The 17,760-nt window shown below is 36.3% G+C and overlaps 4 protein-coding genes across 12 annotated transcripts; 2 read left to right on the top strand and 2 right to left on the bottom strand.

Annotated features, from left to right (window-relative positions):
* Positions 1-415: 415 nt before the first annotated feature.
* LOC111444303 (actin-97-like) lies at positions 416-3,760 on the bottom strand. Of its 2 annotated transcripts, none has more exons than XM_023082390.1 (5): positions 3,643-3,760; positions 2,323-2,392; positions 1,781-2,174; positions 902-1,515; positions 416-789 (listed from the first exon to the last, which is right to left on the bottom strand). In XM_023082390.1, the coding sequence occupies exons 2-5, from the start codon at positions 2,380-2,382 to the stop codon at positions 724-726; spliced, it is 1,134 nt and encodes a 377-aa protein (XP_022938158.1). In that variant the 5' UTR covers positions 2,383-2,392; positions 3,643-3,760; the 3' UTR covers positions 416-723. The 2 variants fall into 2 exon arrangements, with proteins under 2 accessions (XP_022938158.1, XP_022938239.1); XM_023082471.1 differs by lacking the exon at positions 3,643-3,760 and adding an exon at positions 3,533-3,553.
* Positions 3,761-4,805: 1,045 nt separating this feature from the next.
* On the top strand, positions 4,806-8,957 carry LOC111436800 (dnaJ homolog subfamily C member 7 homolog). Its single transcript, XM_023074583.1, has 6 exons — positions 4,806-5,063; positions 6,331-6,423; positions 7,229-7,358; positions 7,657-7,948; positions 8,107-8,161; positions 8,341-8,957. The coding sequence occupies exons 1-6, from the start codon at positions 4,938-4,940 to the stop codon at positions 8,413-8,415; spliced, it is 771 nt and encodes a 256-aa protein (XP_022930351.1). The 5' UTR covers positions 4,806-4,937; the 3' UTR covers positions 8,416-8,957.
* A 671-nt stretch (positions 8,958-9,628) lies between these two features.
* On the top strand, positions 9,629-15,196 carry LOC111436293 (metal tolerance protein C2-like). 8 transcript variants are annotated; one of them, XM_023074207.1, is made up of 11 exons: positions 9,631-10,340; positions 10,452-10,560; positions 10,679-10,718; positions 11,220-11,296; positions 12,094-12,182; positions 12,703-12,772; positions 12,927-12,965; positions 13,046-13,196; positions 13,930-14,019; positions 14,168-14,318; positions 14,911-15,196. In XM_023074207.1, exons 1-10 carry the CDS (start codon positions 9,908-9,910, stop codon positions 14,267-14,269), a joined length of 1,200 nt encoding a protein of 399 aa, XP_022929975.1. In that variant the 5' UTR covers positions 9,631-9,907; the 3' UTR covers positions 14,270-14,318; positions 14,911-15,196. The 8 variants fall into 8 exon arrangements, 7 of the variants coding, with proteins under 7 accessions (XP_022930122.1, XP_022930040.1, XP_022930071.1 ...); XM_023074158.1 differs by lacking the exon at positions 14,911-15,196 and adding an exon at positions 14,369-14,576 and having other exon boundaries at positions 14,168-14,295; XR_002709221.1 differs by having other exon boundaries at positions 9,632-10,340; positions 14,168-14,419.
* A 93-nt stretch (positions 15,197-15,289) lies between these two features.
* LOC111436006 (probable L-type lectin-domain containing receptor kinase S.5) lies at positions 15,290-17,656 on the bottom strand. Its single transcript, XM_023073701.1, has one exon. The coding sequence runs from the start codon at positions 17,462-17,464 to the stop codon at positions 15,479-15,481; it is 1,986 nt and encodes a 661-aa protein (XP_022929469.1). The 5' UTR covers positions 17,465-17,656; the 3' UTR covers positions 15,290-15,478.
* Positions 17,657-17,760: the final 104 nt, after the last annotated feature.

Here is a 17,760-nt window from a genome sequence, read left to right as displayed (position 1 = left end):
TTTTTTTTTTTTTTTTTTTTTTTTTTTTTTTTTTTTTTTTTTTTTTTTTTTTCATTGCTTTCTGCACATTCTATGACCATAACTATCATAACAAATGGCTGGGGATTCATTTTGAATTGAATCTGGAGCTTTTCTGCTTCAGAAGTTTGAATAAATTTATTGGCTTTCGGGATAAGCTTTGAATAAATATCTGACGGTTCGATTTATAGTTGGTTAAAACACTGTAACAGCTCAAATCCACTAGTACATATTGTTCTCTTTCAACTTTTCCTTTCAAGTTCTTAATTCGAGCTCCTCTTCAAGATTTTTAAACTCACTAGGGAGAGGTTTCCTTATAAGAATATGGTGGAGAGGTTTCCGTTACGACGGTGTGGAAACCAGAAGTTGACGACGATACGTAACAGGCCAAAGCGGATTTATAAAGACAATGTTTAATATTCGACCATCAATCAGAATCCAAATCTACAAGAAAACAGTACCCGTAAAAAAATCGAACCTTGGATGCTATTGGCTTGCTTCCATATTCAATGTTCCAGCAGCGAAACAAAAGAGGGGGAAACGCAGAATGAAATAACCATAAGAACAAAGAATGGTGAGAACCAAAAAAAGAAAAACAAAATTTCAAAAAAGGGAAATAAGCAACCACTTGATAGAAAGCTCTTCCATCAGTTGAATAACGTGTAGTATAGTATAAGTACCCTTTCCACCTTCAGCTTCAATAAATCAGAAGCATTTCCTGTGGACAATCGATGGCCCGGATTCATCATACTCCGCCTTAGCGATCCACATCTGCATTGGATGAGGAAAGATTGTGTTAAGTCGAGTTTCGATCGATGATCATCTAATGTTTGAGTCTCCAAGTAGATATGAACACATTTTAGATATATAAATAATGTTTTACCTGTTGGAAAGTGCTGAGGGAAGCTAAAATGGAGCCTCCAATCCAGACACTGTACTTTCTTTCAGGTGGTGCTACCACTTTGATCTTCATGCTACTAGGAGCCAATGCAGTGATCTCCTTGCTCATCCTGTCAGCAATGCCAGTGAACATGGTGGAACCACCACTGAGGACGATATTGCCATAGAGATCCTTTCTGATATCGACATCGCACTTCATGATAGAATTGTACGTGGTTTCATGAATACCGGCTGCTTCCATCCCAATCATGGATGGCTGGAAGAGGACTTCAGGGCATCGGAATCTTTCAGCACCAATGGTGATCACCTGTCCATCTGGTAGTTCATAGCTCTTCTCCACAGACGAGCTGGTTTTTGATGTCTCCAGCTCTTGCTCGTAGTCCAGGGCTATGTAAGCTAATTTCTCCTTCATATCTCTCACAATTTCACGCTCCGCCGATGTGGTGAAAGAGTAACCACGTTCAGTTAAGATTTTCATTAGAGCATCTGTGAGATCACGGCCAGCTAAGTCTAGACGGAGGATGGCATGTGGGAGAGCATACCCTTCGTAGATTGGAACTGTGTGGCTGACACCATCACCAGAATCCATAACGATCCCTTCAAAACAACCCACAATATACATACATGAGCAGAAAAAGTAACATAATTGCTAAACTATAGAAGATATCAAGAATACATATATTTTGATAGAAGGAGCCTTTTACATCAATTGAACATGTTAAGAAGGTAAACCGTAAACTGAATCAGAAAACTATACAAAGTCGTTTCTTTTTTATAAACATCTTTAGTTTCCATCCATTTCCTTAATAAAAGAGAAACAAAAATACAAAACAGATAAGAAAAAGGTAATAGATCTACTTACCGGTTGTGCGACCACTGGCATAAAGGGAAAGGACGGCCTGGATAGCAACATACATAGCGGGGGTGTTGAAGGTCTCAAACATTATTTGGGTCATTTTCTCTCTATTGGCCTTGGGATTCAAGGGTGCTTCTGTGAGCAGAACTGGATGTTCTTCTGGAGCAACTCGAAGCTCGTTGTAGAAAGTGTGATGCCAAATTTTCTCCATATCATCCCAATTGCTAACAATACCATGCTCAATTGGGTATTTTAAAGTCAAAATACCCCTCTTCGATTGAGCCTCATCTCCAACATAGGCATCCTTTTGGCCCATACCAACCATAACACCCGTGTGCCTGGGTCGACCGACGATGCTAGGGAATACAGCCCTTGGAGCATCATCTCCAGCAAATCCAGCCTACAGATAGTATCAACAATTTTAAGCTTTACATTGTAACAATAGTAAGAAAAGGCGATTGATTGGTAATGGAAGAACCCATTACAGAACAAAAAGTCTAAAACATGGTGAAACTGCAACGGGAGGTTCATGGACTTCGTATCAATACCTTGACCATCCCTGTTCCGTTATCACAGACGAGAGGCTGAATATCCTCGGAATCTGCCATTGTCTATAATCTGCACAAGAAAATCACAAGTTATTGCTATAATTCAGATAAAAATTACTGATCATCAGCCAGATCAAACTCCTACATGAAAATAAAGATTCATTTCCAAACGAGACTTCCCACAATAAAAGTCTTCTGCACGTAGAAAATACTATATTGTATAACATGTTAACGAACACTACATCGCTACTGCTCAGATAAATAAGAAAAACACAATAAAATGCTAAAACAAACACGAAATTTTGGTTGCAAATTTTCAACGCCCGATCCAATTCTAGACAACCGCACAAGAAAAAAATAAACCAAAGAAATGTAAACCATGACACATCGTCGTTCGTGAGCTGCTATTAATCAAATAATCCCAACAGCATTTTCTAAATAACTAACAATCAAATCTAAACACAATACGGAAATAAAAAGGACATGATTAATACAATTCAACATATAATGAACGAGTCACCGCAAAAAACTTGCTCGATCATCATTTCCAAATAACAAAAAGAAAATTCAATCTAACTGAACAAAATGAGAATAAAAATAGACGTGATCCATACAATTCAACATACAATAAATGAATCACCGCAGAAATTTTGCACGATCATCATATCTGAGCTGATATTAATCACAGAATCCACCAGCATTTACCAATAACGAGAAGAAAAATAAAAGCAGACGTGATTAATACAATTCAACGTATAATAAACGATAACGACACAAAATTTGCTCGATACTCATATCTGAGCTGATATGAACCACGGAATCAGCGTTTCCCAAATTAATAAATAAATGAATCCGATCTAAACACAATGCGGATGTAAAAACAGACATGATCGTCACAAAACAACATACAACAAACGTATCACCGCAAATATTTTGCTCGATCATCATTTCTGAGCTGACATTAAGCACAGATCCATCGACATTTCCGAAATAAAAAAGATAAATCCAATCTAAATCCAATGAAAAATAAAAATAAAAACAGACAAGACAATATACGAATCACCGCAAAGTTTGGGCTCAATCATCATTTTAGAGCTGGTATTAATCAGAGAATCCACCGGCATTTCCAAAACAACAGAGAGAAATTCCAATCCAAACACAACGCACAAAGAAAAAAAACAAGCGTGACCATCAAAGCAAAACAACATACAATAACACGAAGACAAGATGAAACAGTTGCGTCTCGGGATTCAGACAATATCCTCCTCGGAGAAAATCAAAAACCAAAAAAAAATGTAAGAAATGATCGATAGATGATACCTTTGAAATCAGGAAAGCTTCGAGCTCTTGAAACTGTAGAAGGGTGGTGGCAATGGCAATGGCAATGGCAATGGCAATGGCAATGGACTGAGTCTCGAGAAAGAAAGAAACTACCCGCCCCTCTCCCTCGCTTTCTTGTTTTTAAAAAGGAATTCAAAAAAGCAAACGAACTCCCATCATTACCTTTCCGCAAATCCTGACCGTCTATTTGGAATCTCTGATCTACGGTCTCTTTGCACGCGTCACTTTCTCTTGGATCCAGCTGTCTAACTTTTCGGTCTTCGCCTTCCCCTGGACCGTTATGCCCTTCTAACCCGACGATCCCCACCTTTCGTTGACCAGGGCTAAATTCGGAATTTACACTTTTAATTACATTTCTTAATATTCTTTCAATAATTAATTCTAAATTTTCATTTATTTTTCGAAAAATGGCTCACTTTTACAAATTAATTCAACATTAAAATATAATCTTTTTATAATTAACAATTATTATTAAAGCGAAATGTATTATACACTAATGTTTATAACTCAACTTAATCTTGTTTTTTATTTCTTTCAAATTTTTTTTAGTATAAATTTTTTTTTAATTCTTTTACCTTAAAAAATTGAATTTAATATTTAAAAATACACTCAAACGAACTCCTATATTGTCGTTGTTTTTTTAGTAAATTCATATATGCTCTTATTTGTTAATTAACAAAGCTAAAAACCAATAACTTGTCATTGCTAAGAAGGAGAAGTTATCTTTTTATTATTATTATTATTATTATTATTATTATTATTATTTTCTTTCAAAAACAAGAGGCCCTACTAAAATTTATTTTTTAAAAATATTTATATAAATAAGAACAGACACTATATTTAAATGAGAGCAATCTTAAAAATGGAAGGACTAAGAACACTTCAAAAAAATTGAAAGTTAGTATTTATAACAACAAGGTAAATCTTTATTTTCAGTCGCTTAACCATAAACAAAGTCATGAGAACTTGCTCAAAAGTCCATTGTGTATCTAATAATTTGATGTCAGGCGACTTCCTAAAAATTTTGTTCCTTAATCCATATTAAAAAAATATGTTAAATGTAATTTTTCAATAACGTAAAAATTACACTATTTTTGAAGTGCGGTAAATATTTTGGGATTTAACTTTGAGCTCGAACCCACCCCTTCCCCATGCCCGCAGTCGCTGTTGTTGGTCGGAGAAAAAAAAGTTCAATTCATTCGGCACCAGCCTCCATCACTGTTCTTCCTGCTTTGTGGAGCCTCATTTTCGGGTTTTAATCGATCGGTTTCCACATGATGAACAGCGGCGGCATCAAAACGGTGCTTCTCAATCCCAAATCCGATTGTTTTGGGTTGAGAACTGCTTTCTTTCACTCTACGCCTGTCCTCGATCGCAAAAGACGCAATCATTGGGACTCTGTGAGTTTCTTTTCTGATGCATGTATGCGATTCTTAATCTCGCATGGTCATTGATGATTGCTTTATGTGCATAACAATAGTGCGGAGGAGACCAATTTTTTGCAAGGATTACGTATGTTACGTTGTTCAAATTAGTATATTTTGGTCTTTTGTATCTCTTTTCTGATGCGAAACTGCAGATTTTGCATATACTGAGCTGGAATCTTTTGTTTTTGTTTTATGGAGAACTTGGAGAATCTAGGTCGAAATGGTTTTAGTTTTAGTTGGGTAGGAGGCTTTCAGAAGCTGCAACAATTGGTTTGCTAGAACCATTTCTAAATCTTTGAGCAACACAAACGCTTGAAAAGTCAGATTACATAATTAATCAGAAATACCTCTATACGGCCTCCAGCTCCCCGTAGCATTCAATCACCAACTCCCAATTCTAGCCCACGAACACTTTATGAACGAGTTGAATGTAAGGACTTATTAGTTAGATTTCTGTAAGCCATAACTAGCTCACGAACACTCTTTAGGTAGATTTCTGTAAAATTCCCTTTTCATTAGTAGACAAGATGATATGTTGTTCAGAGGGCCTTCGAGGAGGCGTGGTGTGGGGCTCATTTCAACACAACGCCTCATTTTAGGTTTTCTCGTCCTAGAGCAACTTCTTGCAATTTTTATCAGTTTTTTTGGTTTGCTCCCTAATTGGGTTCTTCTCTGTAACTTCGTCATTCGTAATGAAAGCTCGTCTCCTTTACAAAATGAGAAAAAAAAAATTCTCATTCAGTTATGAAGGAAAGGGTTTCAAAGGTAAGAAAACAGAGTTCTAAAGAAAGACCGAACATTTGCAACAGAACTTAGAATGCCTGTTTTTTTTTGTAAATTGTCGTTTCGTTTTGTTTCTTTTTCTCACTGAAAGCGAATCCCAAATTTTCTTTGGGGTTAGCACTGCATCACTGTCAATCTTTCAATGGTTAGATTTAATTTATCTTTCTAGACATCAGTTAATTGAGTTTTTGTAATTACCAGCTTGGTGTCATTCTCTTAGAATGATGCCCTTTTTTTTGTAATTAATTTTGGGGTTTTTTGTATGCCTTTGTACATTCTTTGATTGAGGCTTTGCACTCTTAACTCCTATAGCTGTGGATCAACATTTTCATATTCTTTTCCCTTTATTCTTGTGATATAGTAACCTGGCTGCTAACTAGTTAATCAAAATGAATACTTCTTGCAATAAACCTCTTAATTTTATACTTTGTACTAATATGTGTACACTTTTCCGCAGAGATGCAACCATTACACGAAGAGTTTTAGAAGGATTAATGCAAAACAGACGTTGCTGCGCAATGTCAGTGCCTATGCTGAATTCCTCTTTCAGGTTGCATTAGTTGCCTGTTAACTTCACTTTTCAATTCTTTTCCATTATCTACTTCTTCATTGAAATCAGCTTTCAATAATTTGTTCATAGGAGATAGGGTCCCATTTACAATTACCGGGAGGAAAACGACATTTTCCTTTATGTAGAGTTCATAAAATTCTATTAATTCATGATAAGGATATAAGTGACCAACTGGCTCAATCAAGCTTCAAAAGAAACTTATTCTCAAAGTTAACGGAAGTAAACTCAAATTCAAACCAATAACATGCCAAGAAGTCAAATCATTAGAGCTAAAAGACTACTAGAAACATGGAATATTTACATCCAAGCTAAGGTGTCGTCTACTCATTGTGAAGACTTACTTTCGTTCAAACTTGATAAGGCACCTTTTCGTCAAAGAGGCTTAATGAATCTAATTCCAGATTCGTTCTCATTTTTCTTATGCATATGTACCTTTCAAATCATGCATTTTCACGTAAGAAGGTTCGTTAATGGACTTCAAAGGAGGTTGGCTGAATTTAGATTAGATGGACCAAGAGTTGTGTCCTTTCGTTGCGTCTTTCAATTAGTATAAATAGAGATGTAATTTTTTTCATTTGAAGAACAAGGTGAATGAAATTTCATATCAGTTTTAGTCTCTCTCAAGCTTGGAAGTAAACATTCAATGCTTCTTTTAGTCTTTTAGCTTGAATGATTGAACTTTGTGGCATAATGGTTGGCTACTCATTATCTTGAATTTAAGTTTACTCCCGTTTTTCAAAAGAATTTTCGCATCATCCGTATATTATTGCTTTTGGAGTTTCAGAGTTGGCAGGATGAGGGTGAGACGAATGACCCTTCCTCAAGCAGAGGCACTTCTTGGTTTAAAAGGCAGTACTCACAAGGGGGCTCTAAACGAGAAAGGACCAACCAGAAACCACGGTGTTGGGGCAGAAGTTAGTAACCTCTTTATTACATATCTTCAACGGTATTAATGTATATATTCAAATTGTTTATTCGTTTTTACCATCAAGAAGCTGAAGTCAGAGTTGGAAACCATAATTGTTTGCAAGTGAAAGTAAAAGGATTAGTGAGGCATGAATCGCAACACTCTCATTTACAATTTTTTTTCTTTAAAAAAGTTATATTTCTTTTAAAGTTCTAAGTTTAATGTTGTTGACTCCAATAATTGTTTTTAAGCAACTTTTGATAAACAATTTTCACTGAACTTATGTCCTAATTCTTCTTCATCAGGTTTTGAGTTTACTGAAGATGATCCTGACATTGAGACTGTTTTCCGATCTGCATTTGGTGGAAACCGGTCTTACTATTGGTCGTTTATTAATGAAGAAAACCCTCAATGGAGGAGCTCAACAAATTACTCAAGTAACTATGGAAGATCTTGGAACTGGCGTTATAGGGTCGATGAAGATTATGACGACTCCTCGAACGAATATGAGGACTCTGATGCTAATTTGGCATCGCATAGGCGTGTTCTTGGACTAAAAGCGTCTGGTCCACTCAAACTTCAAGATGTTAAAAATGCGTGAGCTTTCGTTTTGATCGCTTAGACTTTTGTTTCGTACGGATGTAGCATTCTGTCTTATCTTGTGATCGAGACTCGAGCTGCTTGCAGGATTTCTCTTGAATCTCTTCTTATTTTTTACCTTTTCCAATTCATAAATTTTTGTCCTTCAATTTCAGGTATCGAGCATGTGCACTGAAATGGCACCCAGATCGTCACCAAGGTTCCTCCAAGGTAGTATCATGTTCCACCTCAACCCCTCCCCCGATTAGAAAGTCGAAATAACATTGGTTTCAACAATAACTACCTGTAATATCAATCGAATAACATCAATGCATTGGTTACTTGGAACTAGTTGAGCTAAGCTTAAATCTTTTTGTGTTCATAAATCTGATCAATGTACTTAAATTTAGGTGATGGCGGAGGAGAAGTTCAAACTTTGCAGCGTGGCATATCAATCCCTGTGCGACAAGTTAGCGGTAAATTAAGGATGATAATCTTAATAACCCCCATATGCATCCAACATGCCAACATATTGCAGTTCATAGGATGTTGTCACACAATTAGACCCTTTTTCTTCATATATGATATGAGAATTTTCATGTCTGTAGTGTTGGTTATATCTCTATATTATTGTTGGGGGCATCGAGTGCCGACTGTTTTGAACGACAACAATACCATTGTATCGAGTTTTTGTTTAAGAGCATCTATAAAGTAGTAAGAAATAAGAACATTTAGACATTAGATATCATTCCCTTGACAATCTGGGTTAGGAGAACATCCGAGCGATTGCCTTTGCGGATCCAAACAAGGAGGCTGGCCAAAACGGCTGACCGAGATAGGTTTAACCAGAATGGCATCTCTATGTAGTGATTTACCCCTAAAGCAGATGAAGGTATGATTGATCTATCTTCAGGTCACATCTCAACTTAACCATCTGCAGATTGTGAACGTTCATAGCAATTCAACCTTGACTTTTGTAATCTAACATTCATGTCTGAGTATTTGATTTTTCAATTCCTTTTGACGAGCTTGTACAATTTCAACTGTCAATTTGCTGAAAAGACGAGGAAAAATGTTAATAGGACAATTGCAAAAACTACCCTTGAACTTTGACGTTTGTTGCAATTACGTTTCTGTCCTTTTAATTTGATCAATCATCCTTAACAAAGTTCGAGGGGTTGTATGATCAGATTAATAATAGTTTAAGGGCGTGATGGTAACAAACCACATAGATCATGGGTAGTTTGAGTAATTTTTCCTGAGGATATCATAGTATATAATAACCGACTTTCTAAAACTCTAGATCGACTATAGCTCGTTATCATATGCATGCTTATGTCATTGAAAGTGGAAGATAAAAACAAGCATGACTTTCACAGAAAACGTGAAAAAAAAATGAAATGTGTGGACTATCATCTATAGCAACAAGTCTCTCGTGTCACGAAAAAATAATTACGATAGATATTGAAAAATTAATGATAAAATTTTGAAATTGGTTGATAATTAATTTATAAGTATAAAAAAATAAAAAATTTCAACTCATTTAGAAAATAAATGTCATCAAATTCTAATTAATATATATTAACTGCATCATTCATTTACGGGACCAATTTAAAACCATTTTTCAACTAAATAAATATATCATTTCGTTTTTTTTTTTTTTAATAATTATTTGAAGGCGCCGTGCAAAACATTCCATTTTGGCTTTTATCCTAATCCAAGTTCTTATTCGTTTACTTGCTAGTCTTCAGCCATCGCCACTGTCTCTTTGTTTCCCACCAATTTTGTGTTCTTTCATTCTATTTCACTATTCCAATCCGAGTTTGGAACTCAGAGATTTTCTCGGTTCTCTTTCGGATCTCTCACATTTTAATCCCCAAGTTTCTGTGTGCAATTGGAAGGTTTAATGGTTTTCAGGGATTTGATTTCGTAGCTTTGAAGTTTTGTGTAGGGAGAATCAAATTTCCCTTGTAAACTATGGATAGGATTGGATCCTTCAATCACCATACTGCATCAAATGGTTTCCAGAATTCTTGTAATAGGGATACCGAATTTGGCGCCAATGATAGGAGGTTCGCTTTCTCACGTCAAGCTTCGTCTATGCAATGGCAAGAGCCGTCCCATCCACCGATTTCTACCAACTCCGATGAGTTGGCCAAGCCTTTGCTTTCGCGGAGTATGTCGAGCATAAACATTCCGCCTGGGAGATACTTTTCTTCCGAAAGTAATAACTTCTTTGGTGTAAAGGATAATTCAGGTGATAAATTATCGGTTTTATCACTCGCATTTTCGATTTTAGAGAATGTGAGATCTGGGAATTTGTATATGAAGAGGTTGTTTATTATGATTTTTCTCAATGTCCTGTATTCGACTGCCGAGTTAGCTACTGGTCTCCTTAGTGGCCGTATTGGTATGGAGTCTACGGACGTCACTATCCTTTTACCCCTTTTAAATTCTCATTCTGTATGTTGAAATTTACTCGTTTATGTGAGTAATTTATCTTGTTTTCTTGTGTCTTCAGGCCTGGTTTCTGATGCATTTCATTTGACTTTTGGCTGTGGTCTTTTGACATTTTCATTGTTTTCCATTGCTGCCTCTCGGAGTAAGCCTGATCATGTTTACACTTACGGGTGAGTTTGTTTGTTTGCAATTTTGTTTTGTTTTGGATATCTCACATACTTTTTTACCAGTTTGTCGAACTTTATTTGATTAATAGAGATGGTTAATTGTTGTGATTTCTCTTTCCAGGTACAAGAGACTAGAGGTTTTGGCTGCCTTTACGAATGCTGTAAGTATTCAAAATTTTATACGTGTATGCATTTTTATTGTTCATACCACTCTTCTGTTTGAAGCTCTCCTTTTCTGAGTGATGATTGAGGTTCATGTTCTTTTGATCTTTCAAGTTTATGTATTTGTAGCACTCTCAAGTCTTATGAGTTAATTACCTCGAAAGTTATTTCTTTGTTCTTTTGTTTTCAATAAGAAGTATTTCTGTGCTTTTCACTATTCATAACCGGATATTTCAATGGAACCGAAGCAGTAACCTGATTCTTAAATGGACAACACCTCGAAGGAGCAGAGTGATGTTTCACTTTGAACTTCAGTTTTAGTCTTTTTGATGCTAATTTCCATTCATGGTCACAGTTTATTCTAGCTGTTCTTCTGATTTTTCTAGTTTCCTAACCTCTTGAAGTGATTTTATTTGTTTGCATACATCTTACAAATTATGTAATTTTAATTCACTCTTTTTGCTATCTGGACATTTACTACTCTGTTGCCGTGTAGACAGCTATTTCTTCTGTTTCTGTCTTTCTCGTTAGCAGTGGAAGCGCTCCATGCATATATACAAGATGAATCTGAGCACAAGTAAGTACTTCCCATAAACATTGATTTGGAGATGTAATATAATTGTGGAATGCAATCTAGAAGTTTTTCTCATGTAAATTCTTTGGTTGTAGTCTATTTTGCTGGTTCCTAATTTTCGCTTTTGTACCTTGGATGCCTTGACCTCGATGTCGTGCTTTGTAGGTGTTTCTGTTTTGCAAAGTTTTTGAACTTTTCAGTTGATTGTAATTTTTAGCTGCCAGGATTCATGCCCACAGGACATGCCTGTTAAGTTTATTATGAAAATGTTTTGCATTTTTGTTGCTTGTTTGTGTTCAGTGCGTTAAGATATGCTGGTATCCTAGACTCTTAGATTCAGATACTCTTAGTATATCTATTTATTCTTCACCATTTGGCTGTACGAGCAAGAAAACAGCTTAAATTAAGTCATGCATTTATTGATCCAAAGGGGTTTCATATAACTTATCGAATAATCAACACTTATACTTGCATATGTTTGGCAGAATTTCCCAAGTGATTTTGGATGACAAAGTGTTTTTTCTAAAAGTTGCAATGTTTGGTAACCAATAAAAATCACTTGTAAGAAAGCCAAACTGATTTTAAAATATTTTTTAAAGAAACACTTGAAAGTTGATTATCTCATAACCTAAGCCTATAAATTTGTAGAATGTCAAATTTATAGGCTATTGTTTATCATATCCAGATTTATAGCATAGCATTCTGTAAAAACATAAAGGTGGACTTATTAAATGAGTTTATGTGGTTATGTTTTGTGGTATTAGTACTCTGCATATCTGATAATTATTTTTACCTTGCAGGCACTACTTAATTGTCTCAGCCGTAACAAATTTAACAGTTAATCTTATAGGTGTTTGGTTCTTCAGGAACTATGCTCGCATTAATCTTGGTCAGTCTCCTGTGTTGACATCATCTGATTAGTTATAATGGTTTTTTTCCCCTCTCTAACTTCCATCCATTGTTTTTGAAGTACTTGATCAGTTATGTACTCTCCTAGTCTCCCTTAATTTTATATCGATAACATTTATTCAAGTGTTCGTAAAAAAGTATTTATTTTAGCGTGATTTTGCAATTATATTTTCTAAACAATATTGTTCTCATACTTGCAATAAAGAACTAAATTAGCATATTACCTCATTTTCAAGAGGAAATATTAAATGCAATTATATCTTTAAATCTCAAGTTATACATCTATCAACAGGATTTTTTTATATAACATGTCCATTATATATTCGATAACTATATTGTATTCGACATTTCCCTTCTTAGTATCTTCTTACCAAACATCAATGGTTTCTCAAGTTCATCTATGTCATATCCAAGATGATCTTAATATTTATTGGCTTATCATCCAAGCTGTCAGGTCTGTGATTATGATGATTTTCTCATCCCTGGATTATTGCTTTTAGTGTACAGAAAAGCTGAAGATATGAACTACCATTCAATTTGCTTGCATGTTCTTGCAGATTCTATCCGCAGGTAAATTCTATTCTCCTCCGCTCTCTTTCTTCCTTCATTTCTACATGCCTGCTTTCTCTTTTAATAACCATGTGTGAATATGCTTGCTTTTTCTGAATATTAATCTTATTTTAGCGATGTTTATCTTTAAACAATGTTTGTCATTGGTTCTCAGTGCAGGTCTGATATTGGCGTCATGGTTTTTGTCTCTTGGGTAAACTACCATACACAAACTGATCCTTTCTTTCAAGTTAGTTGCTTCAACTCTAATCTTATTTGGGACCTTCTTTGCAGGGTTCAAAATGCTGAAGTCTTGTGCCTAGGACTGGTTTCGGTTGCAGTCTTTATGATTGTCATGCCGCTCTTTAGAGCAACCGGTGGTGTTTTACTTCAAATGGTACCACCTAGCATTCCAACTTCGGCATTAAGCAAATGTTTGAGACAGGTTTGTGATAAGCATGCATTTTATCATTTGCTCCGGAAGTTGTGAAGTAAATTGGACCATGAAGACTTATTTGAGATCTTTTTCATACTTTTTCATTAAACCGTGAGTTCCATAATTTCTTTTTTGTTCTTCAAACCTTTTTCCATTAACCTTTCTCTGTGCTCGCTAATTCTTTTAAAAATTCTTTTCTCCCATCACATACTTTTTGCCACTTGGAGTCTAGAACCTAGATCAACCCACGGGATTCTCTCAACATTTTTGTACTATGTTTTCCTATGTATTTGTGTTGTCTTTTCTAATTGAAGTTTCTACTTACTTGTTCCTAGAAAAGAAATGTTGAATCTGAACTATATTCAATATACGGGTAATTAAGATTTAAACCCGTATAGTTTGTCTATTTTGCAAACTATATTCTCATGTCTTAAAAAAGGTTGATGACTTACCATATGAATTAATCAAATATCTAATGGAGTTGATATATCTGGCTTATTCTGCGGGTGTCAAGTTCATGAAACCTTAGGGACAGAAAGATATGCTTACATTTTCATAAACCACTAAATGTTTGGAACCTTTTTTAAAACATGGGTATGATTTTCAAATAGACGAACCATAAATGGGAATGGTAAGACACATATGCAAAAGAAATGATCAAATGAAAGTTATGAAATTGACTACACTTGTTATCTACTCTACATGATGTTGCAAGAATGTTCACATTTTTATATTTTATCAGATTACATCCTTGGAAGACGTATTAGAAGTCACTCAAGCGCGATTTTGGGAATTAGTACCCGGTCAAGTTGTTGGCTCACTCTCTCTAACGGTATTGTTAAGCATACTTCTGTCATTGTTAACATTGTCATGCATCTGTACTGTTAGTAATCCTTTTTGTTATGTTGTGATGTAACTGGTAGTTCCTTTCTGTCTATCTGAATTTTCAGTTCTGATATTGGTGAAATCACTGTTTACAGATAAAGAAAGGAACGGACAATCGCCAAACACTTGAATTTGTGCATGGTGTGTATCATGAATTGGGCATTCTGGAGTTAACAGTGCAAATAGAAGATGCTTGAGTTTCTGCTGCTCCATAGTTCTTTTCAGTCCCCCATATCGTCAATGATGGTCATATCTTTAGCTTACACATTCTACCTCAAATTTTCGAGAATCTACATTAGGCTTATGATAAATACCAATTATCTCAAACATGTTCCTCAGTGTTGATGGTAGTTGATAAATAATTTCTCTTCTTTCTCCTCTCTCCCTCAGCACATCCCACATCTTGCATCATAATAGAATTTATGTAAAGTAATTGTAACTTTATTGATAATTATAGTGAAATTTTGTTTAGTATTATGAAAATTGATTACAGGATTATGATTAGTTGTTTTCTTACTTTCTGATGTAATTTCTTGAATTTATAGTTCGGTAGTCTCTGAATTTATAGTTCGGCACGTCTTCAGATCCTCAAGAACATGCTAGTCATTTTGTAGTATCTGCTGGGACAAATATAGGGATAAAGATTGTTGCCATTGCTACCACAAAGAAAACTAAATACAATTCTTTGTTTGAATGTTTTTTAGTATCCTCGAGAATTTGGAGTAGCTTCCATGTACCTTGATTATTTTCCTAGGACAACCGCCTCACCTTTTCACATTTAGTTGCCAGAGTAATTTTATCTTCTGATTTTCATATGATGTGGCTAATACTTTCATAGGTTTCAAGGGAAGGGTGACATCAAAAGCTATGGTGAGGTGTTTATGGGCAGAGGAAGGTCCCAGGTATACAAACTATACATTCATTCATCAACAACACAATGGCTTGTATTAAAGCATAGTAAGAGTATCACTACTCATTGATTCCTTTATGCTATGACTGTTTGATGAGTTTAGAAATCATAGAAGAATGTTGTGATGCAAGGGATCCATAAACTTGTAGTTCTAGGTTTCATGTACCATTACATTGGGCTGCTCAAGGCAATGATATAATGCCTACTTGCTAAGCATGGATTCATGTTTCATATCAAACTGCAATAACTTTTGAAATAATTGATGTTAGTTTTGCTTTGAAGAAAATCGAACTCTCATATGAAATAAATTAGTATTTAGTAAATTTTAGATTACATTTTGTTTACTTTAAATTATTTGTTACTTTGATTGGAAAGATATTAGGAAGGGATAGAATCTCTCAGATTACATGAAGGGTGAGAGTTCCAGATACTAGGCTAAACAAACACGATCTATTGGATCTAAACACTGTCTATATACTATAAACAATAATTATGATCATCTTCCAGAAAGCTCTGTAAATGGAGTGAGCTGGCTGTCTTTGAGAGAGCTGTCTGTGTCATCCTTGAAGGAAGGAGGCATGGGAGGCCACACAAATGAAGGCCTCTCATCAGGCAAAATGGGTGGATTTGCTTCCCCTTTAAGCACTTGTAGAACATTTCTCATGGTTGGCCTTTGAAGAGGATTGGGATGGCAACAAGCCAAACCCAGAATCAATAGATACTCTATTTCTTCTCTAACGAACTGCCCTTCAAGCCCTTCATCCACAGCTTCGACGAGCCTTTGTTCCTTGTGAAACTCCCATACCCAGTGCGCTATACTGCCATCATAGCTCCCAAGGTCCAATGGATTTCCAGGCCTTCTTCCACAAATAACTTCTAAGACTAGAACTCCAAACGCATACACGTCTGTTTCTGCTGTAGCTCTACTGGTTAGGAAAATCTCTGGAGCCATGTACCCTGGTGTCCCTGCTATCTCTCTTGTTGAGTGATGCGTTTGGTCGGTTCGACGCATAGTTCGAGCCAATCCGAAATCTCCCAACTTAGCTTCGAACTTGGAATCCAACATGATGTTTGAAGATTTCACATCTCTGTGCAGCACTGTCTTCTCGCACCCATTATGAAGATAATCCAAAGCCTCAGCCACCCCACAGATTATGTTCTGTCTTGTTTCCCAGCTGGACACACCCATCTTGTCACACCCAAATATCAGCTTGTCCAAGCTGCCGTTGGGCATGTACTCATATACCAGAAGAAGATCCCTCTTTTCGTAGCACCATCCAATTAGCTTTACAAGATTCTTGTGATGAAGGCTACCAATGGTAGCAACTTCTGCAATGAACTCTTGCTTCCCTTGACGCGAGTCCTCTGAGATTTTCTTCACAGCGACGTCTCTGTTCATCAAATTTCCTTTGTAAACCGTTCCAAAACCACCTTTCCCAAGGCTGTTCTTTGGGTTGAAATTGCCAGTGGCCTTCGTTAGTTCTCTCAATCCAAACTTTTGAGCTCGTGGGGCTATGGAGATGTGTTGAAGCTGATGCTCTATCCCTTCATATGGCTCTTCTGGATAATTCAATACTCTTTTCCTCATCCAGAAATGGTAGACAAGGCCAATAACAGCCCCACAAATCACCACACCTCCAACTACACCCACTGTGAGCCAAATCCAGAGGCGTTTATGTCTTCCATCACTAACATCAGTTCCATTGAATTGCCATGATTTCACACAGTTCAACTGCGTGAAATCGCTCGTCGAGCCTGAAAATCCCACGTAAACATTATCCGGAAGAATTGAGAGGTTCAATACCTGGAAAATGACGTTGTTTTTCAACAGATCCTCTGTTTTGTTCGACATGGAAACGAACACAGAAATATTCTCTCCATCGTACCGAATCATCGCGAAAACAGAGATCCCAGATGAAAGATTAACCCCAAATTCCGATAATGGCTGTTCAATGATCGAAAAAACACTGTTCAAATTCAAACCCACATGGTTGCTATCGATGTCCTGTGGGAAACTTTTCCTGGTGTCGAATTCAACCGCCACAATTTGCGCCTCTGGAGTTCCATTTGTCGAGGCATTAACAATCCCCAGCCACTGACCGTCGCTGTCAGCGGGAGGAGAACCATCGGCAGCGAGAATGAAGGCCAACCCCTCGCCGCCGACTGGCGTAGACACTGGGCTGATGTTGAGCTCGAATGTCGTGTTGAATGACGCGATTTTGCCGTTGTTTCTTATCAGAAATGGGACTTTGTAAACGGCCCTGCCGGATTCATTGGCGATCGAAGCTCCTCTAACGTCCGGCGTGACTTGAATGGCGTCTTTGAAGATTCGAGCATTGTTGTACAGATTGAGGTCCTCGGTACTGTTATTGGGGAAACTTGGGAAGTTGAAATAGAGGCACCGTGTGGGGACGACGGCGCCACCAAAGAAGACGGCGGCGACGAGCAGTAGGATTCTGATCTTTGCTAGAGAAGAACTCATTGTTGGTCCGTGGTAGTGTTCGAAACAATGGGTGGTGGCTTTTTACAGAGAACCCATTGGGTTTGGATTTGAAGGGTCAAACAAGAAGAAGAATTGAAACAATGATGTTTGAGGAATTACGACAAAAATTCCATTTTTTATTCCGACTTCGGGAAAAGGATTGCTACAAAATTTCATCGTGGAAAAAAAATAAAAATAAAAATAAAAATGAAAACCTCAATTCAAAGTCAAAACTTTTTTTTTTTTTTTTTTTTTTTTTTTTTTTTTTTTTTTTTTTTTTTTTTTTTTTTTTTTTT

Source organism: Cucurbita moschata, unplaced genomic scaffold, assembly GCF_002738365.1.
Source record: "Cucurbita moschata cultivar Rifu unplaced genomic scaffold, Cmos_1.0 Cmo_Scf00001, whole genome shotgun sequence".
NCBI classification, from domain to species: domain Eukaryota; kingdom Viridiplantae; phylum Streptophyta; class Magnoliopsida; order Cucurbitales; family Cucurbitaceae; genus Cucurbita; species Cucurbita moschata.
The sequence above is the reverse complement of the archived record's forward strand: the minus strand, read 5'-3'. Positions and strand labels throughout refer to the sequence as shown.

What these genes read in the sequence shown, in the direction of transcription:
- LOC111444303 (XM_023082390.1), bottom strand. Translation starts at nt 2,382, where the DNA reads ATGGCAGATTCCGAGGATATTCAGCCTCTCGTCTGTGATAACGGAACA. An exon ending in ACGGAACAGGGATGGTCAAG is followed by an intron (nt 2,175 to 2,322) that starts GTATTGATACGA and finishes TACTATCTGTAG; the next exon opens with GCTGGATTTGCTGGAGATGA. An exon ending in TGCCAGTGGTCGCACAACCG is followed by an intron (nt 1,516 to 1,780) that starts GTAAGTAGATCT and finishes GTTGTTTTGAAG; the next exon opens with GGATCGTTATGGATTCTGGT.
- LOC111436800 (XM_023074583.1), top strand. Translation starts at nt 4,938, where the DNA reads ATGATGAACAGCGGCGGCATCAAAACGGTGCTTCTCAATCCCAAATCC. An exon ending in GACGCAATCATTGGGACTCT is followed by an intron (nt 5,064 to 6,330) that starts GTGAGTTTCTTT and finishes ACTTTTCCGCAG; the next exon opens with AGATGCAACCATTACACGAA. An exon ending in ATGCTGAATTCCTCTTTCAG is followed by an intron (nt 6,424 to 7,228) that starts GTTGCATTAGTT and finishes TTGGAGTTTCAG; the next exon opens with AGTTGGCAGGATGAGGGTGA.
- LOC111436293 (XM_023074207.1), top strand. Translation starts at nt 9,908, where the DNA reads ATGGATAGGATTGGATCCTTCAATCACCATACTGCATCAAATGGTTTC. An exon ending in GATCATGTTTACACTTACGG is followed by an intron (nt 10,561 to 10,678) that starts GTGAGTTTGTTT and finishes TTCTCTTTCCAG; the next exon opens with GTACAAGAGACTAGAGGTTT. An exon ending in CTTGCAGATTCTATCCGCAG is followed by an intron (nt 12,773 to 12,926) that starts GTAAATTCTATT and finishes ATTGGTTCTCAG; the next exon opens with TGCAGGTCTGATATTGGCGT.
- LOC111436006 (XM_023073701.1), bottom strand. Translation starts at nt 17,464, where the DNA reads ATGAGTTCTTCTCTAGCAAAGATCAGAATCCTACTGCTCGTCGCCGCC.